This window comes from Somniosus microcephalus, chromosome 13, assembly GCF_052327205.1.
Source record: "Somniosus microcephalus isolate GS21.2 chromosome 13, FLI_Smic_1.0, whole genome shotgun sequence".
Taxonomy (NCBI): domain Eukaryota; kingdom Metazoa; phylum Chordata; class Chondrichthyes; order Squaliformes; family Somniosidae; genus Somniosus; species Somniosus microcephalus.
In genome coordinates, this window is record NC_140999.1 from 110,813,927 (window position 1) to 110,840,514 (window position 26,588).

At 45.3% G+C, this 26,588-nt stretch overlaps 2 protein-coding genes across 3 annotated transcripts in view; one reads left to right on the forward strand and one right to left on the reverse strand.

Annotated features, from left to right (window-relative positions):
- The first annotated feature begins 321 nt into the window (after window positions 1-321).
- On the forward strand, window positions 322-10,558 carry snrpb (small nuclear ribonucleoprotein polypeptides B and B1). Its single transcript, XM_086005211.1, has 7 exons — window positions 322-449; window positions 2,890-3,041; window positions 4,441-4,552; window positions 6,777-6,929; window positions 7,659-7,788; window positions 8,772-8,894; window positions 10,265-10,558. The coding sequence occupies exons 1-7, from the start codon at window positions 447-449 to the stop codon at window positions 10,300-10,302; spliced, it is 711 nt and encodes a 236-aa protein (XP_085861337.1). The 5' UTR covers window positions 322-446; the 3' UTR covers window positions 10,303-10,558.
- A 9,346-nt stretch (window positions 10,559-19,904) lies between these two features.
- The window catches only part of ddx27 (DEAD (Asp-Glu-Ala-Asp) box polypeptide 27), a 54,261-nt gene continuing 47,577 nt past the window's right edge, over window positions 19,905-26,588 (reverse strand). For both annotated transcript variants that reach the window (XM_086005212.1, XM_086005213.1), the window contains exons 18-21: window positions 26,248-26,371; window positions 25,994-26,090; window positions 23,350-23,424; window positions 19,905-21,101 (exon numbers count right to left, since the gene is read on the reverse strand). In XM_086005212.1, the coding sequence (XP_085861338.1) occupies window positions 21,086-21,101; window positions 23,350-23,424; window positions 25,994-26,090; window positions 26,248-26,371 (312 nt within the window). In that variant the 3' untranslated portion in view covers window positions 19,905-21,085. The remainder of the gene's footprint in view (window positions 21,102-23,349; window positions 23,425-25,993; window positions 26,091-26,247; window positions 26,372-26,588) is intronic.

Here is a 26,588-nt window from a genome sequence, read left to right on the forward strand (position 1 = left end):
AATACCGACGGTGACCACACCGGTATATAAGTGCTGTGGCATGATTTATAGGGCAGATTCGCCCTGACCTTCGAATAGTAAAGTCCTGTTGTATGTTACTCCTGAAGTCTGTGTCGTAATTAACTGCACAACCCACAGACTTTACAATTATCTCCCACAAATACAAAGCTCAGCCCGCCTACTCCGGCTCTTCTGTCGTCCGCAGCGACAGTGCATGTCTTCCCTGCCTCTCGCAGCGCCGCCCCGCTTCGCTTCCAGTCCTCCCAGCCAGGCTCGCCAGTATCCCAGGCTGCTCCGCGCCCAGTAGCGCCACCACGCCTGCGCAGTTTGCCCCCCCCCCCGGGTTTCCGCTCTTCGCGCCGCGCGGTTTCCAACCTGCGATAGCTCGCAGGAATATTTTTTACTTTTACAATCCGTCGGGTTGTGTGCCCATCCCGCCCGCAATCATGGTAAGGAGGCTTGATACCCAATCTCGGGGCCCTGATGAGTGACGTCGAGTGTATATTTCACATAAAGCCGGCTAACTAGGCCGGCAGGTTGGGTTTATTTTTCTAAGGGAGGGCGCTGATGAGTTCGCGGCCTGGTAGTCGGGCTTCTAGAGTAGTTCCGAGGGGGAGAAACTTTAAACCGTCAGGGCCTGGCTTTAGACTGAATCACTTCCAGCGTTGGTATTCGGCACCCTGTGTAGCACTGGAGTGTTTACAACCAGCACAAAGACCCAACCACGGCCGTGGTGGGAAAGTGTTCAGTGCCTCTGCTCTCTTCAGTTTCTATCCCGGTCTGGGGTTTGTTGGGAGTTCTGCATCCATTTGGACTTGATCAAGATAACCAGTTCCACAATGGTTATATATTGAGACTGAGGTTAAAAAAAAAGTGACTGCAGATCAGTGAATGAGAAAGGACAGGCTGATGGCTCTGAGTAGAGATTTCCTCCTCCCCAGCCCAACTTCCATCTGATGAAGGGTCTCACTTGAAATGTTAACCTGTTTGTTTCGGGATCTGATTGATATGTGTTTTTCCACTTTTCCATAATTATATTCATCCTTATTGATGTAGATCATCCTTGTTTTCAAATCCCTCCATGGCCTCGCCCCTTCCTATCTCTAATCTCCTTCAGCCCCACAACCCCCCCCCCCGCAAGATATCTGCGCTCCTCTAATTCTGCCCTCTTGAGCATCCCTGATTATAATTGCTCCACCATTGGTGGCCGTCCTTCTGTTGCCTTGACCCAAAGCTCTGAAATTCCCTGCCTAAACCTCTCCGCCTCTCTTTCCTCCTTTAAGACACTCCTTAAAACCTCCCTTTTCTCCTTAGTGTCAAACATTTTGTCTTTTCTCCTGTGAAGCGCCATGGGATGTTTTACTACATTAAAGGCGCTATATAAATACTTCTTGTAGCTAACCTGATAACGTCCTGAATCTCGCCAGGGAAACCCATTTGTAGCTGACCAGCTGAAGAGTGAGATAATATTGTCAGGGTGAGATTTCCTTGTACAATTTTAGTAAAGCTTTAGGAAGAAAAATGAGTGCATTTGTCTGAGATGTTCCCAGGACTAGAGAGTAACAGGGCAATAATATCAAGTAACACCCAAGATATTTTCATGTAAAAGCTTGATAGGTGCTGTCTATAATTTTTTGATTAACTATTTACTGCATTGCAAGAGTTTTAAGTTTGTATTCTTTCATGGTGTACGGTTTTTTTCTGTTGGGTGTGCTCGACACTGTTTTGAAGCAAATTAAGATCTATTGTGAGTGGAGCTGAAGCCCTTGACTAAATTTCAGAGCATAATGTCTTCATGAGATTGCAGCGGTTTTCTCCCTCTGATGGTGTCAGCATTGAACTCTCCCAGATCAGGGATCCTACAGGCTGGAACCCCTCTCAATTTTGCTGATAAAATACCTAAGCCCCACTCCCAGCATCAATGGGAGTTTTTGATTTTCCACACCAGCTAGCTTTGTGATGCTGTCAGTTTAGTGAATTGTGAGGTATTTTGGGGTATTTGACTGTTGCTTCATAGGGAGAGGGTTGCGACTGCCTGAGGGTACATTTACACTATAACTGTGGAGGTGCATTAGTGGTACAGTTAGTGTAAATGCTTCCTAATTCCAAAGTCAGGACCTGACATAGGAAAGGGAATCTCACTCTGCTTTGCTCCAGAGTGAGGTTGGATCCAAATTCCAGATTTACCCTACACAGATTTAGCATTGGTACAAACAGAAGCTGCTCTGTGCAAAAATCAAACTTGTAGTGTAAATGCACCCTTTGACTCATTTAATTTGGGGTGCTTGTGTTTGTTAGGGAGGAAGCTTTCATCATGTTCTAGGTTGCACTCTGGTCTCTGGTGAAATGGCAGTGTGCTAATTCACTGTTCCACCCTCTTGACTAATATTTCTAATAGCAAGCTCGGGAATTGTATTTTCAAAATGTGGTGGGAGAACGCAAGACTGCATGGAATACAACAACTTGCATTTATATCGCACTTTTAACGGATTAACAAGGTCTGTAGGTGAGCGTAGTTAGCCTTCTCTCTGTGTGTGCTACAGTGTAAGAGTTTAAGCTGAAGGTAAGTACTTTTTAGTTTTAAGGCAACAAGTGATCCTGGGGTGGAACTGTTAGGTTTGAGCATTAAGTGGCTGCCATCACCCTGGTGTCTTTAATTTCTGTGTTTTTTAAACTGAGATGTGAATCAAGAAGTAGTCTTGGTCAGCTGGGCATCTGACCTATGGAAATCTATTAGCGCAGTTTGGAGACTCGAACATACTAACGAGAAATCAAGTAATAGTAAGGTGATGTGCTTAAAAGCCAGAAAATCGTTAGATTGACTGGACTGAAGTTCCGTTGGAGCAGTGAGCCTTTGGTATGATGATGATTTTTTATTTCTCTTCTCAGACGGTGGGTAAGAGCAGTAAGATGCTTCAGCATATTGACTACAGAATGAGATGCATCCTTCAGGACGGGCGCATCTTTATTGGAACCTTCAAAGCTTTCGACAAACACATGAACCTTATCCTGTGTGACTGTGATGAGTTCAGGAAGATCAAGTAAGAAAAGTCTATAAGCTTATAGACCATAAATTCCTATCTGGATGGGTAGAATATTTGCTCCACAACAAATCTGTAGCTGTGATCTGGCTTTGTGGTGCTACCTGCTTCACTAAGTATACTCTGTGATACATCCCTTGTTTTTATATAGTGTGGAGATGGCAGTCATTATTAACTATAGCCATATGTCACACTGAATGGGCCTTGCCAGTTTTGAAGCCCTGGGCCAGAGTCTTTAGAGTTTCTTTATCAGTATTGGACTTTTAAAAGAAAAATTACAAAGGAGCACATTGCTCCTAATTCAGGCAGAAGTCAGTCTATTTTTTGCCATTGTTTTCTTTTGAGAAAACAGACCATCCTCCATTATAAGTTGCCTAATTTCTACCCTCCAGAACCAACTACTTACCAGAAATGAGTCATTCTTAATTGCTAGAAATTTGTTTCCTTCTAATTTGCGTTTTTGTTGTATTTGCCAATTCACAATTATCCTTTACAATAAACTGATACAGGATTATTTACATTGAAGTGATCTGGTTCTAAACCAGTGATTGAAATAAAGTACGCCAGTGAAATAGATGTACATTAGTGCCCTGTTCAGTGGGATAACTTCTCACCTAAAGTTATTGGGGTGAGTGTCCATGAGTCCTTTTGAGCATTAGTCAGGGCTCATCTAAAATGACAGGTGCTTTTAAGGACACCTGGTGACTTGCAGTGTCCACTCCCAAGTCCAGCGTGTGGATCTAGGATGTCTGCACATGACTTTTTAAATAATGAGCGCCCAGTTCAGTGCCTTAGTACCGTGTTTCATACGCGAGTCCTTTGGACATTTTATTGCTCCCAAGTTGCCATTTTGTTATTTCTTGACAACATAGAATGAGGACTGCAAAGTCCTTTTCAGTTTACCAGGTAGTTGCAGTCCAGGCCATCGACATCGTCAGCAACAGAGTCTGTAATTAACCGCACAGTGCACGTGTGTGGATGTTAGGTGAGGGTCATCAGCTGTGATGGCCCTCGTGGTTGAAAAGCCTGCCTACAATCGCTGTCTAGACTTGTACATGAAGAATGGCCACTTGGGTGAGGTACTGGAGGGTGCCAGGCACCTTTGGGCCATACCCTAGCGAATGTCAGTAGTCTCCAGAGTGGAGGCTGTTTGCTGTAACAACGGCAAATTTGCTCCCAGGACTCCTGTAAACCCAGTGTCTCAGTATTTCAAGGGCAGTCTCATCCTTGCACGTCCTTTACAGAGCAGGGTGGACTTAATTCTATTTGGTCAATAAGAAGTGGGTCAATGTAATTGAAGGCATAGCCTTGCTGAACTGGGGTAAAGTGCTGAGATGACAGTTTGACTGTGGGCTGATAGCTGGTTGTAACAATTAATTCTTCTGTGTTCCTACACAAGGCCAAAGAACTCCAAACAGCCTGAGCGGGAGGAGAAGCGTGTTCTTGGACTGGTCTTGCTTCGAGGTGAAACCCTGGTTTCCATGACTGTGGAAGGACCTCCTCCCAAAGACGTAAGTATCTAGATTTAGCTGAGGCCTTGGGGATTGGATGGTTCTGACATAAAATTGATAAGAATTATACCCTTTTTTTTAAGGAACTGCTCAATTTGGAATCCCGAGCATTTGGTTTTCCATCTTTTAGTAATTCAGTGACTAGATTAGGAGAATAGAACGATTTGTCATAAGCAGTGGTTGAGGCGGAGCAGAGGCCATTGTGTCTTTTAAAGGAACATTGCATAAATATTTGAAGCAGAGGAAGATAAATAACCATGGGGAGTTCGGTACAGTGGGATTAATTTTGGATTGTTCTATAAATTGCTGGCAGATGCATTTGGCCAAATTGTCTTCTAAATGTCTGTGGTTCTAAATAGAGCTACTTTCCATTTTGAACTGTGCCAGCGGGTAAATACTTGGAACAATAGCTAAATGATGATTAGTCACTGTAGATTTTTCAGGTTGTAACCTTGCACTGAGCCAGTCACACAGTGACGATTAACTGTACAGATAGTTAGATATACACTACCGCGGTTATTGAACGTGAGTGAAATAAGGCTGGGCCTGTGATCTAACGAATGGTGTTTCAGTAATCTATTTCACTTTAGTTGGTTAGTGGGTGATGTGTTTGTGACATCTTGTTTATAACTGCAAATCTGAAGCCCTTTTGTGAGTTACCAATGTGGAAAGATGTTACTAAAGTGAAATGATGGATGTCGGCCTTTGGGAAGTACTTTTAAAATAAAATAACTGGTCTGGTTACTTGTATCTGAGTTACCAAGCTACAGCTGTACCGTGATACAAATCTGTTTGCTCGAGTCCAAAATAACACTTAAAAAAGAAGTCCCCATTGCCGGCGAGATTAAATAATTTCAGCGGCTGTCTCTTGGTCATCACCGTGGGTCAGAGCGCAGGAGAGTGCCGCATTGCTTCAGTGTAAGGGGGGCATCTTTTAACTGGTTTATGGCGATTTACCTGGCCAGCAGCCTTTGCCTCCGAGCTCTGACCAATTCCAACTTTTTACCTGGTTTACGGTAATTCACCTGGTCAGCAGCCTTTTGCTGCTGCACTCTAAACCAATTTACAAACAGCGGTTTCGAATCGCTACCCCTCCTTCAGTTCTGAGTGGAGGAACTTATAATTAATGATATTAAAACAGACAAGTGGTTTGGATGAGAGAAAAATCAAGTTTTATTACCTAAATAAACTACAATCAAAAGAATAAACTATACCACACGAACACAGTAATTACAGTAAAACTATATAACGGGGGGTTGCAGATGGTGAAAACGAGGGATAAAATGACTACAATGTTATTTAAACAATCTTAGCAATTCCCTTAAATCACCACCCCAAACTCCTGCTAGGTTGCCTTGTTGAGTCAGAACACCCTGCTCACCTGTGGTCCAGTGAAGTAAAAAGAGAGAGAGATAGCTTCTCAGCAGCTATCTTTATACCTGGTGAGCCCCCTGCCGTTCTGCCTTGCAAGGGCTGTGTGCAAAATTCCCACCCAAAGGGTCCAATACACAAGAGAGAGCTGTGATTGGCTAACTCAGAGTGGTTGGACTGGGTTAATGTGTCTTCCGGAGCTCCCTGGGCTGAAACAAAAGGGAAATACAACTGCTCTATTGTCCAGTGCTGGGTGATTTAAGCCCATTCAGTTCTTAAACGGTTCCCATTCAAGATCCAAAAGTCTCTTCTGCAGTTTAGATGTATCCACTCGATATACAAACAAATGCTAATAGCATTCAATTGCTTTGTAAACAAAGCATTGTCCTTTGTCTTCGGCCATGTGGTGACAGCCATTTTTATCCCTGGAAATTTAAAAGCACAACGCCCAGGGATTCTTTAATCCAAAAAATTAATCTTCAGAACTGTAAATTATTGCGAATTCTTACAGTAGGAGTGCACTGGGACAGTTTATTGTGGCGTTGTGCCATGGAGAATGCAGTGGTTGATTGAGGTGGATACCAGTGGATCTGAGGGTCAGGTTGGGAGGCAACAGTGGTTGTCTGTCCCGACAGTAAAGCACGAATATTTGACAGTTTATGTGGGAGTATGTTATTCATCCTGCCCTTTCGGCCAGAGAGAGCTTGTAGCCTAGGGTAATCTGGAGGGAGAGGAATTGACGGTAACATTCTCTCTGTCGTTCAGTAATCTGTTGCTTTGTTAGATTTGGATTGTGGCTGTTTAGCTGGAGTTTAGATTTCTTAGATCACTTGCTGTGCCTTTCTAATTACAGACTGGAATTGCTCGCGTGCCTCTTGCTGGTGCAGCCGGGGGTCCTGGTATTGGCCGGGCAGCAGGTCGCGGCGTCCCTGCTGGAGCACCGATGCCACAGGCTCCAGCTGGGTTAGCGGGTCCTGTCCGAGGAGTGGGGGGACCATCTCAGCAGGTGAGAATCTTTCTGACTCTGTCTCTTCATCCCTGTGCTGCAATACTTTCATTCTGTTCAACCAGACTGCAGCCAGATAATAAGATGCCAGTGTGCGTTACAAACATTTTAAAGCAAGTAGTTTACTGTATCTTCTACAAAAGGATCTGAATGACTAGTGGGGTGTGCAGGACCTTGCCTCCCCAGACTGGTTTTGATGGCAAATCACTTTGGTTGATTTAGCACTTGTACAGTTGTGTAAATCACTCTATGTATTTATAGGGAGGAAGAGTTCTATGTATTGTAATATACCCCTAAATAGGGAATGTGTACGTAATGTTATACATTAATTTACATAACACCACTGTCTAGTATACTTTGCTGGGGAAATTTTTGCATATTTAAATTGACTGCAAATGTCAAACCAAAAGTAACTGGAGTAACTTGGGCTGCCAGCACCTTTTGAACAAATTCTTCACACTAGTAGATCTCTCGTAATTTTGCCCATGGAAAGTCAGTACAGAGCAAATTTCCCTCGGAGTGTGTTAGTGACATATGTACAGATACAGGGGTCTGGGTCTGGAGCTTATGAGAGTTCATCTATTGATCGATGTGCGCAGCTGCAGGGATGGCTGTGCTTCACAGACTGATGGTGCCCAAATATGGCAAGTTTGGCACATTACAGCTACAGTATTTACTGTAGTCAAGAGTCCATGTGTTTATTAATGCTGTTTATGCTGATGTAAATAGGTGATGACACCCCAAGCACGTGGAACTGTTGCAGCAGCTGCAGTCACGTCCAGTATCGCAGCAGCCCCTCAACAGTACGCACCAGGCCGCGGAGGCCCACCGCCAATGGGACGAGGAGCACCCCCACCAGGTGAGAACTTAACAGCACCAAAAATGTGAGATTGCGGTGGTGAACAGTTAACTACTGTACAGTGGGGCCTACTAAAGACAGACATACAAGGCAGCTAACTGTTCACTACAATGTTTGTTGTAGACTATACGGTCAAACTACACTAGGGTCCAGTTGTCAACTTTCCTTTTCTATTCCATTATTTCAGATTTCCCCCCTTTTCTCCGTGCTCCTTGATTGGTGCAGCAGGAGATACAATCGAGCAGCCAGAGAGCTCCTACTTTCTCTAGACATCGCAAATTAATTTTAAAAATCTCGAGTCCAGCGGGTATAGTGTCGGAATCAGCTGAGTAGCTGGTTCATATGTTCAACAACATAGAAAGGTTTGAAGCAGTCACTCTGCACTGTTACTGAAGGGCTGCTAATTTCTGACACACTAATGTTTATAACTTTAAGATTTATTGTAGATGATTAGTTCAGCACATGATTGTGTGCCTGTGGTGGACACTGTTGTGAAAAATGAAGCTTTAATCTTGCATTATAAGAAGCTGAATTATTAGGAGCTAAATATTCAGAGCTTCTCCCTCTTCCCCCTCCACCCCAGCCAGGCTGTGAGTAGCTGTTGGAGAACAGAGATCTATGGTTTGATTCCCACTCTGCTGATTTGGCTAGTTTCAGCCAGAACAGCAATAGGGCACTATGATTGGTCTCGGTGCCTGATTTGGAGTTTTGTGGGGGGGGGGGGGGGGGGGTTTGATATTGGCCAGTGTTCTTGTTACTGGAGGTGCACCGTCAGGCAAGATTTGACTTTTTTGCCTCTGATTGCTGCCCTTTGTTGAGGCTCCACAATGCATAATGCCTACTTGTGTGGAGCAGCAGAATGAGCACTGTGATTGTTCCTCCGCAGCGAGCCAGTAACTTCAGGAAAGGAGGTAGTGGCTGGTAGTTTCTAGCTCAATTCATGCTTGCTTGCGTGCTCTGACATGGTTTTAATGGGGTTGCAGGTATGATGGGCCCTCCTCCTGGTATGAGGCCACCTATGGGTCCACCAATGGGAATGCCTCCTGGACGAGGAGCACCAATGGGAATGCCACCGGGAATGAGACCTCCACCACCAGGAATGCGAGGTAAGTGCTTGAGCGAGAGTCAAATGGATGTTGAACCAGGGGTTGGAATACTGGTTTGTTCAATTTTGAAATTATTATCCACAGACTGATTTACAAATGAATTCAAACTTAATCTCTCACCGGTACAGTAGTCTGGTTGTTATGGTACGGGACAAGCAACCTAGAGGTTATGAGTTCAAATCCCACTGTCAAATGGTGAAATTGAGCTAAAAGCTGGTCATTTGTGGGCTAGCACCAGAAGGGTGTCACTCCAACCTGTTCTGGCTTACATGTGTCTCCAGTCCCACACTGTGTGGTTAACTATCATTGTCCTCAAGGCAACTGGATGGGCAACACATACTGCCTTGCCTGTGTTGTCCACGTCCCAAGAAGTAATGTATTTTATAAAAATGCTTATACAGCATTTGAGGCTCTCCTCCCACAAATGTACTATGAACAGCTGTTTGTTAAATACTCCATCACTACTGAACTGTGCTAGTGGCTGAAGTTCTTCCCCAAAGGGTAATTTTCATGAGTAGCAAATGTCAGTAACACTTGTGGGTAGTGGATGTAGCTGAAAGTATTCTGAAAGGGAACTATGTCAGAAGAGTCTAAATGGAGTTAGAGGGGCAAAGGGGTACAGATAGACAAATCACTAAAAGTAGTGAAGCGGGTTCATAAGGCCATAAAAAAGCAAACCAAGCATTGGGGTTCATTCTATAGGAATAGAATTGAAAGGCAGGAAAGTCACGTTAAACTTGCATAGAACCTTGGGTAGACCACATTTGGAGTACTGTGAACATTTCCAGGCTTCATATTATTAAAAAAATAGAGGCATTGGAGAGGGTGCAAAAAAGATTCACAGGGATGATACCAGAACTGAGAGTTGTAACAATCAGGAAAGGCTGATCTGGCTGGGGCTCTTTTCTCTAGAAAAGAGAAGGCTGAGGGGTGACCTAATAGAGGTCTTTAAGATAATTAAAGGGTGTGAATTACAGCAACCAGTCTCTTTTTGTCGCTCTCAATGCATCTCAGTGTAGGCACATCTCGTAATCTCTGAAAGCAATATGGCGATTTATAAATACGCAATAGAGGAGGAGATGCTGCTGCAACAAGGTTTATGGGGTTCGTGCTTGCAACTTTCTTTAAGCAGAGTCTGTTTCCCTCTCCTCTTCCCCATTCCACTATAGCAAGGGAATGTTGTCACATTCATGTTCTTCCTTGCACCTCAACTTGGAGAAGGCAATGCCAGGGAGCTGGTTTCTGCAGGTGCTGTCAGCTGGTAACAATAGCCTACAACAACGTATTTATCTTGTGTTTTTAATAAATATAAGATAGTGGCAAGAGCTACAAAGTCTCCTGGTGTGCCTAATGCGTAGTTTCCCTTTCAGGTCCTCCACCACCTGGCATGCGTCCACCAAGACCATGAAAATAAAACTAGTGAGACGTCCGGGCTGATTGATTACACCCAACTACGTGGGAACGTTTGGCCGTTGTGATGGGGTGGTGTCCTGAGCAGAGACTTTCCAAATCTTGCCGTTTGTAACGGCTGGTGGTTGCAATGCAATCGCTGAAATTTCTGGGACTGTTATCAGTAGATTGGCTTTACAGTAGGCCTGATGGGATTTATTTGCTTTGTATTGTAATATTTGACATTTTTATTAAAACGTTTTGGTAAAATGAAAGGCTGACTATCTTGGTGTAATACAATAACAAAATACTGCAGATGCTGGAAATCTGAAATAACAACAGAAAATGCTGGGAACACTCAGCAGGCCAGGCAGCATTCGTGGAGAGAGAAACCGTTAACGTTTCAGGTATCTTGGTGTAATGGTGCTTCAGAGTTGGGTCATAATGGATGTTGCTGAGAAATCTGGATAATTCTGTGGAATTGTTTCATAACATAAGAAATAGGAGCGGGAGTAGGCCATTTGGCCCCTCGAGCCTGCTCCGCCATTTAATGAGATCGTGGCTGATCCGATTTTGGTCTCGACTCCACTTTCCTGCCCGCTCCTCATAACCCTCGACTCCCCTGTTGCTCAAAAATCTCAGCCTTGAATATATTCTGTTTGTACCAGCAACAATATTTGTGATTCCTGAAACAGTTTTTTAAAAAGCAGTTTCTAATGTTTAGGGAACATTTTAGTGATTTCAGAACCCCAATGAATGGTCTGAATCCTGGTATAAGGAGCCATCAGCCTTATCTCATGAGTGGTTTACTGCTCTGTTGTTGGGAGGCATTACAGTCTACTGATTTTTGCTGTGCTCCCTAAAAAACTTCATAGTACCTCTTTACTTTCTCTCAGAAGCTGTCTCTTTTGGTCTCTTCCTTCCCAGCCCCACCATGCAAGGTGACCCAAGATATTAGAACCATAAAAGTTTGCAGCACAGAGGATGCCATTTGGTCATTGCACCTGCGCTGATTCTTTGCTAGAGCAATCCAAGATGAGAAAAGGCCCTTCTTAATTCATCCAGAAACTACAAACTCACTGCTGCATCTGTTTGATTCTGAAATGATCCCAAAGTTTTTGCCTCCACTACTCCATTCCAAGTGTTGATCACTCTGTGTGAAGAAGAATTTACTGATATCCAATCTAAACTTAACTTTTATTGGTTTGAACCTGAGAATTTGGAACTCACACATGGAGTGGTTGGAGCAGATAGTATTGACACTTTTAAGTGGGGGGGGGCTTGATGCATATGTGAGGGAGAAGGGAATAGAAGGAAACAGGCAGCATTGGAAGAGGTGGAATGGGAGGAGGCCCAAGTGGAGTACAAACACAGTTGGGCTGAATGGCCTGTTTGTGTACATTCTATATGTCCCTTTGTCCTACCCTCAATTTTAATTTGTGGTAATATTTTGGATTTATCTTTTGCATTCATTTAATGATCTTGTATACCTCTCCGGTGCCTCCTCTAGGCTGAAAAGCCCAAGTATCACCAGTCTTTTCTACATTCAGACCCTTGACACTAGGGAGCACCCTCGTGGTCCTTTGTCCTACCTCCTGCAGTTGAATGTCTCCCTTGTTTCTAGGTGAGGTGAGCAGAACGAGACACGGTACTCAAGGTGCAATCTGGCCAGCACACTGTACAGTTCACAACTTCCTCTGACTTATTCTTTTGGCTATGTAGTTGAACATTCTGTTGGCTTTGTTCATTGCTGTTCTGCATTGGTTGGACATGTTCAGCATAAAGTCTAAGATGTCTAGGTCTATTTTACCTTCATAGCTAGTTTATCACCATTCACAGAATATGTGTGGCCCACTTTTATTCCCTATGTGCAATATACATTTATGTTAAATGTAATCTGCCATTGCTTTGCCCACTCACATTTTAACTCTTGCTTTAATTTCTGAGCTACCTTGATTCCACTACCCCATCTAATTTGGTATTTTCTGCAATTTTGAACAATTTGAGATTCTGAATCCAGATAGAGATCTTGTCTGCTTAACACGCACGGTTTCTGCTTTCCTGAGGAATGAATGCCCTACAACCAGTCTCTGTGACCTGCAAAGGACTTTGAACTAATAATTTGGGGTGGGTTCAGTCAAAAACAATAGTAAAAATGATAGTTTAAATATATTTTAGAAAGATAAGAGCAGAGTTCAGGTCACAAATAGTGATATAGATACACCAGGTGAAGGGACTACTGAAATAACTGAAGTAGTTACAGCAGGAGTGAAATAAATGTGAGGAAAGGCAGCAGGAGGACAGGTTTGGGTCTTTTGCCCAAATAAGAGTTTAATACATTAACGCACGGAGTACAAGAAATAAATTGAGTGAATTAGAGGCTTAAATACAGCTTAGAGTGTATGACATGGTGGGCATTAGAGACATGGCTGCAAGCTGGTCATGATTGGGAATTAAATATTCCAAGTTACAAGGTCTTTAGAAAGGATAGGGAAACTGGAAGAGGAGGAAGGGTAGCCTTATTAAAGACACTATTACAACATTAGTAAGTGAGGGTATAGGTAAAGGCAAGCAATCAGTGGAGACTCCATGGTTAGAATTGAGGAATAAGAATGAAACTAATTGGAGTTGTCTACAGGCCTGATAGCAATGAAGTGACAATGTATTCAGTGATTAGAGACTTGTAGCAAAAGCAAAGTTGTTTTAATAGGAAACTAAATTTCATATAGATTGGGAAGAGGAAGAGCACAGTAGCTCAAGTCAGAAAGGTGGTGAATTTCTTGAGTGCATTCAATATAGTTTCTGGAGCCATATGTTCTGGAACCAACAAGAGGGCAGGCTGTATTAGATTTAGTAGTGAGCCAGTATTAGTTATTCTAACTGATCATAATATGATCAAATTCAATGTTGGGTTTGTAAAGGAGAAACTTAAAACATACTAAGATTCTAGATTTTGGTACGGCTAACTTTTAACAGGATGCGACAGAGACTGATGACAACAAACTGGTCAAAACCGTTACTGGGTAAAACTACAGGTGAACAGTGGCAGGTGTTCAAAAAAGAGTTTAGCTTAATACAGGACCAGTGTATACCCCTAAGGGGAAAGAGCTCTACTTACCAAATGAAACAGCCATGTTCGACGATGTCATTTATATGGACTTCCAGAGTGCATTCGATAAGGTTCCACATAAGGGACTGTTAGCTAAAATTAAAGCTCATGGAATTGAAGGCAAATTATTGACCTGGTTAGGCAGTAAAAGACTGAGAATGGGTATTGGAAGGAAGTGACTCATTTGTTTTATTTATTCATGGAATGTGGGTGTCGCTGGCAAGGCCAGCATTTATTGCCCATCCCTAATTGCCCTTGAAAAGGTGGTGGTGAGCCGCCGCCTTGAACCATGTGGTGAATGTATTCCCACAGTGCTGTTAGGGATGGAGTTCCAGGATTTTGACCCAGCAATGATGAAGGAACGGCGATATATTTCCAAGTCAGGATGGTGTGTGACTTGGAGGGGAACTTGGAGGTGGTGGCGTTTCCATGCGCCTACTACCCTTGACCTTCTAGGTGGTAGAGGTTGCGTATTTGGGAGGTGTCCCACAAGGAGCTGTGCTGGGGCCACAACTATTCACTAGATTTATTAATGACTTAGATAACACAATAGAGCGCCATATATCCAAGCTTGTCAGTGACACAAAGATTGGTGGTTTATTAAACAGTGTAGACGGGAGCATAAAATTACAAAGAGGCAGTGATAAAGTGAATGGGTGAAACTGGCAATTGGATTTCAACACAGGTAAGTGTGAAGACATCCATTTTGGACCATAAGAGGATAGATCTGAATATTATTTAAATGGTGAAAAACTACAAAGAGATTTTGCGGTCCATGTACACATCACTAAAATGTAGTAGGTAAAAAAAAAAAATCAAAAAGGCTAATGGAATGTTAGCCTTTATATCTAGAGGGCTATGGAGAGGGGAGCTCTCATCATGGTCAGCTCAATCAATGGGAGTAACTGCTCCAGGTCAGAAGAAAGCAACCCAACCAATAATGAGCAGCTCCAACAGGACACATCATGGGAAAAGGCAAGCAGCATCCAACCGTGTTCTGGATGGAGAGTGGGGGTGGGTCTGGTACATCTTGTGTGAGTCAACATTAATGTTCCCTCTAATTTGCAGTCTAAGTCCCTTCTGCAGTATCTCTCAACAGCTGGTGAGCGGCCTGCGCGGGACCTCCCGATTGGTGCGCAGCCACACACCTTATAGGGTACATTGGTCAACATTCTCAACAATCACTGATGAAGTTAAAAGTAGTGCTCAACCTTTTTTTATTTGTTCATGGGATGTGGGCATTACTGGCAAAGCCAGCGTTTATTGCCCACCCCTAATTGCCCTTGAGAAGGTGGTGGTGAGCCACCTTCTTGAACCACTGCAGTCCTTGTGGTGAAGGTACTCCCACAGTGCTGTTACGGAGGGAGTTCCAGGATTTTGACCCAGTGACGATGAAGGAAGAACGATATACTTCCAAGTCAGGCTGGTGTGTAACTTGGAGGGGAACTTGCAGGTGATGGTGTTCTCATGCACCTGCTGCCCTTGTCCTTCTAGGTGGAAGAGGTCGCGGGTTTGAGAGGTGCGGCCAAAGAAGCCTTGGAGAGTTGCTGCAGTGCATATGCTAGATGGTATACACTGCAGCCACAGTGCGCCAATGGTGGAGGGAGTGAATGTTTAAGGTGGGGGACGGGGTGTCAATCAAGCGGGCTGCTTTGTACTGGATGGTGTCAAGCTTCTTGAGTGTTGTTGGAGCTGCACTCATCCAGGCAAGTGGAGAGTATTCCATCACATTCCTAACTTGTGCCTTGTAGATGGTGGAAAGGCTTTGGGGAGTCAGGAGGTGAAACACTCGCTGCAGAATAACCAGCCTCTGACCCGCTCATTGCCACAGTATTTATGTGGCTGGTCCAGTTAAGTTTCTGGTCAATGGTGACCCCCAGGATGTTGGTGGAGGATTCAGCTCAGGTAATGCCATTGAATGTCAAGGGGCGGTGGTTAGACTCTTGCTTGCTGGAGAAAGTCATTGCCTGGGACTTGTGTGGCACGAATGTTACTTGCCACTTATCAGCCCAAGCCTGAATATCGTCCAGGTCTTGCTGCATTTGGGCATGGACTGCTTCATTATCTGAGGTGTGGAGATGCTGGTGTTGGACTGGGGTGGACAAATGTAAGAAGTCACACAACACCAGGTTATAGTCCAACAGTTTTATTTGAAAGCACAAGCTTTTGGAGTGCTGCTCCTTCGTCAGGTGGAGAGATGCCTATAGACACAGATTATATAGTCAGAGAATAATGCCAGACGATTACAGGTAATCTTTCTAACTGCCATTTATCACACCTCGGCAGAGAGATAATCACAGCAATCAAAGGTGTGAATGGTGTCCAAACAGGTTAGTCAGGAAAACATTACATCAAAGAACGAGGTGGGGTCACAAGGGGTAAAATGTTGCAGATGCTGGGGTCTGTGTGAAAAACAAAAAACAGACAAAAAACATTTTCTTTGCTGGGAATCACAGCAGGTCCAGCCACATCTGTGTAGAGAGAACAAGCCAACGATGACTCGAGTCTGGATGACCCTACGTCAGGTGGGGTTACATGTAGCGTGACATAAACCCAAGATCCCGGTTGAGGCCGTCCTCATGAGTGTGGAACTTGGCTATCAGTTTCTGCTCTACGATTTTGCGTTGTCGTGTGTCTCGAAGGCCGGCTTGGAGAATGCTTACCCGAAGATCGGAGGCTGAATGTCCTTGACTGCTGAAGTGTTCCCCGACTGGGAGGGAACACTCCTGCCTGTCGATTGTTGTGCGGTGTCCGTTCATCCGTTGTCGCAGTGTCTGCATGGTCTCACCGATGTACCATGCTCCAGGGCATCCTTTCCTGCAACGTATGAGGTAGACAATGTTGGTCGAGTCACATGAGTATGTACCATGTACCTCGCTAAGGCCATCCCCACGCCTCCACTACTCGCCTTCAAACAGCCACCTAACCTCAAACAGACCATCGTTCGCAGCAAATTACCCAGCTTTCAGGAGAATAGCGACCACGACACACCACAACCCTGCCACGGCAACCTCTGCAAGATATGCCAGATCATCAACACAGATACCATCATCACACGTGAGGACACCACCCACCAGGAAAGGATGCCCCGGAGCATGGTACATCGGCAAGACCATGCAGACACCGCGCAACAATCACCAGGCAGGAGTGTTCCCTCCCAGTCGGGGAACACTTCAGCAGTCAAGGACATTCAGCCACCGATCTTCGGGTAAGCATTCTCCAAGGCGGCCTTCGAGACACACAACGCAAAATCGTAGAGCAGAAACTGATAGCCAAGTTCCGCACTCATGAGGACGGCCTCAACCGGGATCTTGGGTTCATGTCACGCTACATGTAACCCCACCTGACGTAGGGTCATCCAGACTCGAGTCGTCGTTGGCTTGTTCTCTCTACACAGATGCGGCCGGACCTGCTGTGATTCCCAGCAAAGAAAATGTTTTTTGTCTGTTTTTTGTTTTTCATACAGACCCCAGCAGCTGCAACATTTTACCCCTTGTGACCCCACCTCGTTCTTTGATGTAATGTTTTCCTGACTAACCTGTTTGGACACCATTCACACCTTTGATTGCTGTGATTATCTCTCTGCCGAGGTGTGATAAATGGCAGTTAGAAAGATTACCTGTAATCATCTGGCATTATTCTCTGACTATATAATCTGTGTCTATAGGCATCTCTCCACTTCACCTGACGAAGGAGCAGCGCTCCGAAAGCTTGTGATTTCAAATAAAACTGTTGGACTATAACCTGGTGTTGTGTGACTTCTTACATTCATTATCTGAGGAGTTGCAAATGGAACTGAACACTGTGCGATCATCAGCAAACATCCCTTCTGACCTTATGATGGAGGAAAGGTCATTGATAAAGCAGCTGAAGATGGTTGGGCCTAGGGCACTGCCCTGAGGAACTCCTCCAGCCATGTCCTGGGGCTGTGATGATTGACCAACAACCACAACCATCTTTCTTTGTGCTAGGTATGACTCCAGTCAGTGAAGCGTTTCCCCCCCGATTCCCATTGACTTGTGTTTTACTAGGGTTCCTTGATGCCACACTAGGTCAAATGCTGCCTTGATGTCAACGGCAGTCACTCTCAACTCACTTCTGGAATTCAGCTCTTGTCCATGTTTGGACCAAGGCTGTAATGTGTTCTGGAGCCGAATGGTGCTGGCGGAACCCAAACTGAGCGTCGGTGAGCAGGTTATTGGTAAGTGCTGCTAACCGCACTGTCGACGACACCTTCCATTACTTTGCTGATGATTGAGTGTAGACCGATGGGGTGGTAATTGGCCGGATTGGTTTTGCCCTGCGTTTTGTGGACAGGACATACCTGTCCACAAAACTGCTGGACAAAAACCTAGAAGCTGCACTAAGATGTGCTGTGGTAAGTTCATGCCAGAATGAAAGACAAAGACTGCAAAGTTTCCCTCTGAATTGTGGTAGATGTTTAAGTAAATATACACAAAGTACATTTACCTGTATTGTGTGGAAGGCATTTTCTACTCCTAGCATGTGGCTAGAATGGTGTCGCTGTAACCACACTTGCACCTAGTCAGCAATTTCTATTGGACAACATTGCTTTAAAGTTACTTCTGCTTGCGTTTCCCTGAAGTACAACAACCCCCCCACTTTTGATGATCTCTTAGCTTCCCCATCATTTACCTAAAAGCATTGCACCTCCCTGCTGCTCTGGAAGCTTTGCAGAGTCAGGGTTTTTCGGTGAAGCATTCACGGTTTTGCTCCCAAGCTTGTTTCCTGGTTTTATAGCTCACAAATGGAGACTTTCAATCGCCTTTACATTTAGCAATCGATAGTTGTCTTCAGTATCTGTGGGCCTGGATAAATTTAATCTGTCGTCACAGGAACCCTCCTGCGGAGCAGCCACCTCAACCAATTGGAACACAATGCACATCTTGGCTGCTGTGGGAATCATCCCAACCCCACTTCACCTGAAAACTATATTTAGTAATTGGAACCCGTTAATGACACTTGCCTGACGCCATCCCCTTCCTTGGACACTGTCTGAGGCTGAACCAGACGGTTCACTAACTCGGCGTCCCATTTAACCCAGAGCTGAACTTCTGACCTCAGATCCTCTCCATCACCTAGACGGCCTACTTCCACCTTCATAATATCACCCGTCTCCGCCCCTGCCTCAGCCCACCCGCTGAAGCCCTCATTCATGCTTCTGTTACCTTCAGACTCGACTATTCCAATGCTGTCCTGGCAGGCCTCCCCCCTTCTGTAACCTTCAGCTCACCCAAAACACTGCTGTCCGTATCCTAACTCACATCAAGTCCCCTTCTCTCCTGTGCTCACATTGGCTCCCGGTCTGGCAAAGCCTCGATTTTAAAATTATCATCTTTGTATTCAAATCCCTCCCTATTTCTGCAACCTCCTTACAACACTCTTGAGATCTCTGCGCTCCTCCAATTCTGGCCTCTTGCGCATCCCCGATTTTAATCGCCCCATTGGTGGCCGTGCCTACCGCCATCTAGACCCTAAGCTCTGGAATTCCCTCTCTACCTCCCCTTCTTTAAGATGCACATTGACCAAGCTTTTGGCACCTGTCCTAATATCGCGTTATGTGGCTCGGTGTCAAGTTTTGTCTGGTAGCGCTCCTGTGAAGCACCTTTTGCTATGCTAGAGGTGCTATGTAAGTTGTGGACACAAAAAGTCAAAGGGGTCGATTTTCATTGACCCGTGGAGTCGGGATTGGAGGCGTGCGGGGGGTTAAAGTCCCGAATTCGGGGGTCCCAACACCATCCCGTCCCCAACCCGCCTCCATGTAAGTTTCAAAGGAGGCGGGTACCCGCCCCGCACTGGGACCCGCCTACCCGAGGCGGGAAGGGATTAGTGCCAATTAACTGCCTATTAACAGGTAGTTAACAGGCAGTTTTTAGCCTAATCCCTATTTTAAAGCTTGAAGTGTGGGATTCCCGATGGCTCCAAACCACGCCAAGTTAGAGTCGTCGGGCCGTCGGGTTGAAGGACTTGGAGGGGTCGAGATGTCAGTGTTCAGGTGAGTGATGGGTGCATGAGTGTAAAGGTAAGTGTGTTTGGTGTGTCTAAAGTGTGTAAAGAAGTTTAAATTACTTGTACTTACCTTTTCAGCCTTCCTTCCTCTAGGTTTCGGGGGTCCATCATCTCGCCGGCACAGAAAGCAAAATGGCTGCGAACTGTCAAAAGTGACAGCCTGCAGCTTTCTGTGCTGGTGAGATTTCTAACTGAGTCTGTGTAGAAGGACTCGGGTTAGAAGTAAGACTGACAGTGTTTGACAGCTTCAAACAGCTGTGAAACACTGATATTTCATCTGTCAAAACGTCTTGACAGATGAAATTTCAGTCTGTGACGTCACCTGTTGCCGGGTGGCCCTTAATTGGCCTGCTGGGTGGGCTCAACAAGGTCAATCAAGTTAAAATCGCGTGGATTGGCCGCATCTCGAAGGAGGCGGGACTACAACCCCAAAGTTGTAGTCCCGCCTCCTTCCCGACTTCTGAATGAAAATCACCCCCAAATTCTTTATAACTTTTATTAGAAACCAGTCAGATTGGTACAGCTCACGTGAAAACATCCACTGTTCTTAGGAATATATAAAAAACTGTCCCAAAAATGTGAATGTCCATTCCTCTAATAAATAGTGCTTTAGTCCCAAAAATTCATTCAAAGGGGCCATACAATCAGTCAAATCTATGGCACCTTTCAGTCTAATTTTCTCAGTCTATTCAACCTTTTGCAAATAGTTTGTAGGTAAAATTAACAAGGGAGGTCAGTTAATATAATACAAAATATTGGTCAAGGGCAGGTATGGTTCCACCGGTACCACCCACCTGCTTTTACCTTTCCCAAGCAGCAGCATAGTTCCTTTTGCTCATGAATGACATCAGACCATTTGATCACAAGGAGCATAAAGGCCAAGCTTGATCCTGTTCTCAACAGTATTCCACACGCGCACACTGCCAGAAAGGCTCACTGAATAACAATGGGGAGGGCACGATCTGGCCAATTTTCTCTTCCCTAACCTCGGCAGATGTTTCACTTCCTAACATCTGTAAGCTGGTTTAAACACCATCTCCTACACCATTTGGATCGAAAGTAAAATCATTTCAGAAATATGCCAGCTATTTCATGAGGTTTTGCTGATGCTCCACTTGAGGAAGGAGTTCTGTGCAGAATCCCAGACTCCTTGTGTCAGCAGCAAAGGTTCCCTGTGTCACCGAGCAACACATTGCTAAAAATCATCTCAATGCCCATAACTGAAGAGAAGGTGGTGTTTGAATTAAATAAAAAGAACGCACAGATGTCTGCATGACATAATAACAGCTGAAGATTGAGACATAACTGTTTCACTTCCGAGAGTCCCACCTACACCAGAAAGGACTGAACCCATAGTAAGCACTACTTTGGAATGGAAGTTGCGAGACCGGGATTGTTCCCCTTGACCTGTAATAATGAACAGTGTGAAATCTCAATTCCAATGGAGTTAAAGGCGAGTGTGATCATGGCTTTTGGTGTTCAACTTGTTTCAATGGATTGATAAAGCAATCAGTTTTTACATAGGGTTTCTCCCATGGTCTGATTTATAAATCAGTTTCACTAATAAAATGTAGCTCATTTGCAAATGTTACAGGCCGACTTGAAGTATTCACTCTTGAAAAGGCAGTTTAATAAATCTCTCCGGTAGCTCTACTGTCGGGGCTCATCTCCTCTTGTACCTGAAACACAAACACGCATGATTCAATTCACATGAACACCGCATTAACGTGCAAACAGCTGATGGCCAAGTCTTTGGGGAAATGGGCAAGAGCAGTAGGGGGCATTAAACACAAGAATCACGGTACTGTTTTAGTGCTGGACCTCAAATATTAAAAATGAAGTCCCGGTTTCAAGAACATGAGAATCTTAAAAAAGATATTCAAAACGACAAACAAGAATGTGTAGTTTTTATTTAATTCTTTGTGTTTGGTTTGTGGGCAACACTGACAAGACAATATTAACTGCCCAAGCTAAGGGCATTAGGAACTAACCACGTAGTGTAGGACTGGAGTCACATGTAGGCCACACCAGGTGGGGGAGTCCGGTCCCTCCCTGTGAACCAGTTGGGTATCTCCAATTATCCGGCAGCCTTCATGGTCATTTTTCTGGTGCCATCTCATAAAGGACCAGATTTATTGAATTCTGTTTCACAAATTGCTATGGTGGGGTTTCACCTCTCGAGCTCTGGGTTGCTGGTCTAGTACTAGGCTATTGTACAGGTTGAGTCCTGAATCCGGCAACTTCGGGACCGAGGCTGAGCCGGTTTGCGTGTTTTTCCGGACTTCGGAACGTGTTTCTGATGTCCGAAGTCTGGAAATATCGCAACCTGGGCTCGGGCGTTTCCAGACTTTGGACATCAGAAACACGTTCCGAGTCCAGAAATGCCTGGGCCGCTCCGCGTAGCGCTAACGCGTTTCTCCGCCCCTCCCCTTCAGTTAAGATCAGACAAGATCAATATGGATGGGAAGGCCATTTAGTCCATCTAAAGTCACCTTGCGATCAATAGGGAGAGGGCAGGGGGAGAGGGAAAGCTTCTGGGTCACAATGAAAAAGAATTTGCCATGACCATTATGCAAGAGATCCCTTTTACATGGTGTTTTATAAACGTCATGACATAAGTCCGCTGCCTGCCTTCCACCACTCTATCCCATCAGGTACAGCAGTTTGGGCCACTCTTTCACAGAAGTCCCACTTGGGTGAGGTACCAGAGGGCAACGGTCAATTGTGAAACGGTACCTCAACACCATCAAGGGAAGAGGGGAAGGGAGATTGAGGAATATTTAAAAAATAAGTTGCGCGTATCATCCGACGCTCAATTATATGATTAGAAAAGACACCACCCACTAAGCCACACAGAATAGAAGGTGGAGGTTTCAATTCCAGGTTTGTGCTGATCACAGCTGGGACATTTAAATTGGCTTCAGCACCCTTGAGCTAAGGGGGAAAAAATGAATAAACTTGCATTTATATAGCACATTTCATGACCTCAGGACATCCCAAAGCACTTTACAGCCAATGAAGTACTTTTGAAGTGTAGTCACTGTTGTAATGTAGGAATCACAGCAGCCAATTTACGCACAGCAAGCTCCCACAAACAACATGATATAACTAGATAATCTGTTTTTAGTGATGTTAATTGAGGGATAAATATTGGCCAGGACACCAGGGATAACTCTCCTGCTCTTCTTCAAAATAGTGCCATGGGATCTTTCATGTCCATCTGAGAGCGCAGCTGGGGCCTCGGTTTAACATCTCAGCTGAAAGACAGCACCTCAGACAGTGCAGCACTCCCTCAGTACTGCCCTGGAGTGTTGACCTAGATTTTTGTGCTTATGTTTCTGGAGTAGGACTTGAACCCACAACTTTCTGACTCAGGGGCAAGCGCTACCCACTGAGCCACAGCTGAACAACTGGCCATGGCTCTTAGTCCTGATTCCTGGTGGAAAGTGCGCTTTTGTGGATGTCGAGCGAGGACAGGATTGGGCCCAGCTGTGATGCCCTCAACAGAGTTGAATAAACTACCAAGACGTCTGGGTTAACACATGAAGGATGGGCCCTTGGCCATGTACCAGAGGGCTGTTCGTGCCAGTAGGACTGCACCATGGCTCAAGTTACAGCCTTCAGGAGAGGAGGATAGAAAAATTAGGAATAAAACTCCCTTAAAAAAAAAAAAATCAGAACATTGCAGCAACTGAAAGTTCTGTTTACACTTCGGACCTTCTCAATTTACTGAGGATATCATTGAGATGGATGAGTTTTGGTGGCAGTGGACCGGAATGATCGGGTGTAGTGCTAATCTGAAGTGCATTTTGAGCTGTGGACCATTGGTTTTCTGAATGTAACTATACTCATTGCAAAGGCAGCCCTCTCCCATTGGCTGAAGGACCACCCAATGGCAACCATTCGTGTTACTGCAGCAACGCTTACCTGGACTTGGATTTAAAGGCACCGCCTTTCCTGTGCAGCGATATTCCGAGTCTCTTTCGGTCTTCAAAGGACGGCCTACAAAGAAATCAAGATACAATGAATCCAGATACTGAAATAATATTATAATACATTGTACCTCTGACATGGGAAATATCTGAAAGTGCTTCACACAGTGAGTTTTGAAGTGTAGTGATGGTTATAGAGGCAAACAGTACAGCATTTCTGCACCAATAAGGTCCGCACTATTAACACGTGGCTGCTTCAGTGAGTTACTCCCTCCACGTGTAGTCCACTAGCATTGGTTTTGAGAATTTTATGCTCCTTAAGGTGCTGAGGAATGGAACACTATTTCACTTAGCATAAAGCACTCCCATTTCAGGAATCAAATGGTTAGACACAGAATATAGCTTCTTTTACTCTGCTCCAAATTAAACCTTAACCTTAAACTAAGAAAAGCTCTCCCAATTGCTCCAGTGTGACATTTTCCACACGAGTCAGAGGCCAGTGAGGCTCTATGTTATGCACCTGTGGCCCAAGAGACAAAAGCTTAAACATTCCTGCCCTAGAGAAAGGCTGTGATAATAGCTGGCAGTACCAGCAGTTATTACACACAACAAAGCTTTTCACAACGTGTATCCACAGAGAGGGCGCCCTTTGGCCCCCAGCTGAACATCCAGCACATGGAGGGCCACCCTCTGACCCCAGCTGGACATTCACCACCAGGGGGGTGGGGGAGGCTGCTCTTTGACCCCAGCTGGACATTCACCACCAGGGGGGCGGTGGAGGGGGAGGCTGCCCTCTGACCCCAGCTGGACATTCACCACCAGGGGGGTGGGGAGGCTGCCCTTTGACCCCAGCTGGACATTCACCACTGGGGGGGGGGGGGGGGGCGGTGGAGGGGGAGGCTGCCCTCTGACCCCAGCTGGACATTCACCACCTGGGGGGGGGGGGGGGGGGGAAGGCTGCCCTCTGACCCCAGCTGGACGTTCACCTCAAAGGGGGTCTCCCACTCACAGTTAAAAATAAAGCACAGGGATCTATCTTCCTAACCATAGCCTCCAACCCACCGGAACTCTACCACCTGCTGTATATTCCCCACAAGGGCATTACCCTCCTATCCAACTACTTGCTCTCCCCACAAGGGCACTATTCTCGTATCCTGCTATGTGCCTCTTCCACCCCCTCCACCCCAACCCCGGGCCGCTGCCCACCCATTCATAGAAACATAGAAGATAGGAGCAGGAATAGGCCATTCGGCCCCTCGAGCCTGCTCTGCCATTCAATGAGATCATGGCTGATCATCCAAATTCAGTACCCTGTCCCTGCCTTCTCCCCATATCCCTTGATCCCTTTAGCCTTAAGAAATATATCTAACTCCTTCTTGAATATATTTAATGAATTGGCCTCAACTGCCTTCTGTGGTAGAGAATTCCACAGGTTCACCACTCTCTGGGTGAAGAAATTCCTCCTCATTTCTGTCCTAAAAGGCCTACCCCTTATCCTTAGACTGTGACCCCTGGTTCTGGACTCCCCCGCCATCGGGAACATCCTTCCTGCATCTAGTCTGTCTAGTCCTGTTAGAATTTTATAAGTTTCAATGAGATCCCCTCTCATTCTTCTCCAGCGAGTATAAGCCCAATCAACCCAATCTCTCCTCATACGTCATTCCTGCCATCCCAGGTATCAGCCTGGTGAATCTTCGCTGCACTCCCTCCACGGCAAGAACAGCCTTCCTCAGATAAGGCGACCAAAACTGCACACAATACTCAAGATGTGGTCTCACCAAGGCCCTGTACAACTGCACCAAAACATCCTTGTTCCTGTACTCGAATCCTCTCACTACGAAGGCCAACATACCATTTGCCTTCTTAACCGCCTGCTGCACCTGCTTACCTTCAGCGACTGGTGCACAAGGACACCCAAGTCTCGTTGCACTTCCCCTTCTCCCAATCTATTGCCATTCAGATAATAATCTGCCTTCTTGTTTTTGCACCAAAGTGGATAACCTCACATTTATCCACGTTATATTGCATCTGCCATGCTTCTGCCCAATCACCCAACCTGTCCAAATCATACTGGAGTTTCTCGGCATCCTCCTCACAGCACACACGCCCACCCAGCTTTGTGTCGTCTGCAAACTTGGAGATATTACATCTAGTTCCCTCGTCTAGATCATTAATACATATTGTGAATAGCTGGGGTCCAAGGACCGATCCCTGCAGTACCCCACTAATCACTGCCTGCCACTCGGAAAAAGACCCGTTTATTCCAACTCTTTGCTTTCTGTCTGCCAACCAGTTCTCTATCCAAGTCAATACCTTGCCCCCAATCCCATGTGCCTTAACTTTACATGCTAATCTCTTATGCGGGACCTTATCGAAAGTCCAAATACACCACATCCACTGGTTCTCCCTTATCTATTTTACCAGTTACATCCTCAAAAAATTCCAGTAGATTAGTCAAGCACGATTTACCTTTTGTAAATCCATGCTGACTTTGTCCGATCCTGTCACTGTTTTCCAAGTGCTCTGCTATTACATCTTTTATAATGGACTCTAGCATTTTCCCCACTACCGATGTCAGGCTTACCGGTCTGTAATTCCCCATTTTCTCAACTACATATCAACACTATGACACAACTTACCCGGCTCTGTACTGTTTAAGGGCCTTCTGACTTGTGTTCGTCAATTCTTCATCAAACACAGACTTCTTTGATTTGTTTGTTCTATTCTTTTTATTTCCTTAAGATAAAGAAAAAAAAATCTTTTATTCAAAATATGAACATTTCTTTCGACTGTACCGTTCATTGACTGCAATTCATTTATGTTCACAACAGAAGTTACAGATGTATTCCTGGATCAGGAGTACATTTCACTCTGGTCTCGCCAGTTTACCCACCTGCAGCTGGGTTTGGCTCGTCCTCGGGCATCACGCGCGCTCTCATCGGTCTGCGGCCTCGTTTAGCAACGCGCTCTGCGTACATCTGCGATTTCACAATTTCAAACTGTGTTCTCTCTTCCGCCTGAGGTAAATGAGAGCACAACGTCATCACATCTGCTGCGATACACCACAGCCTCACCCACAGGAGTCACCTCAGGCCAATGTTTTTAAGGACACACCGTTACTGGGCAGCATGGAGTGAGGAGTTGGATTCACCACCGCTATTCCCTAAATGGAGCATCCCAGACATTGTCTGCACTGTAGGGATGTGCAGAGTGGATGCCAAGCACTTCCCACAG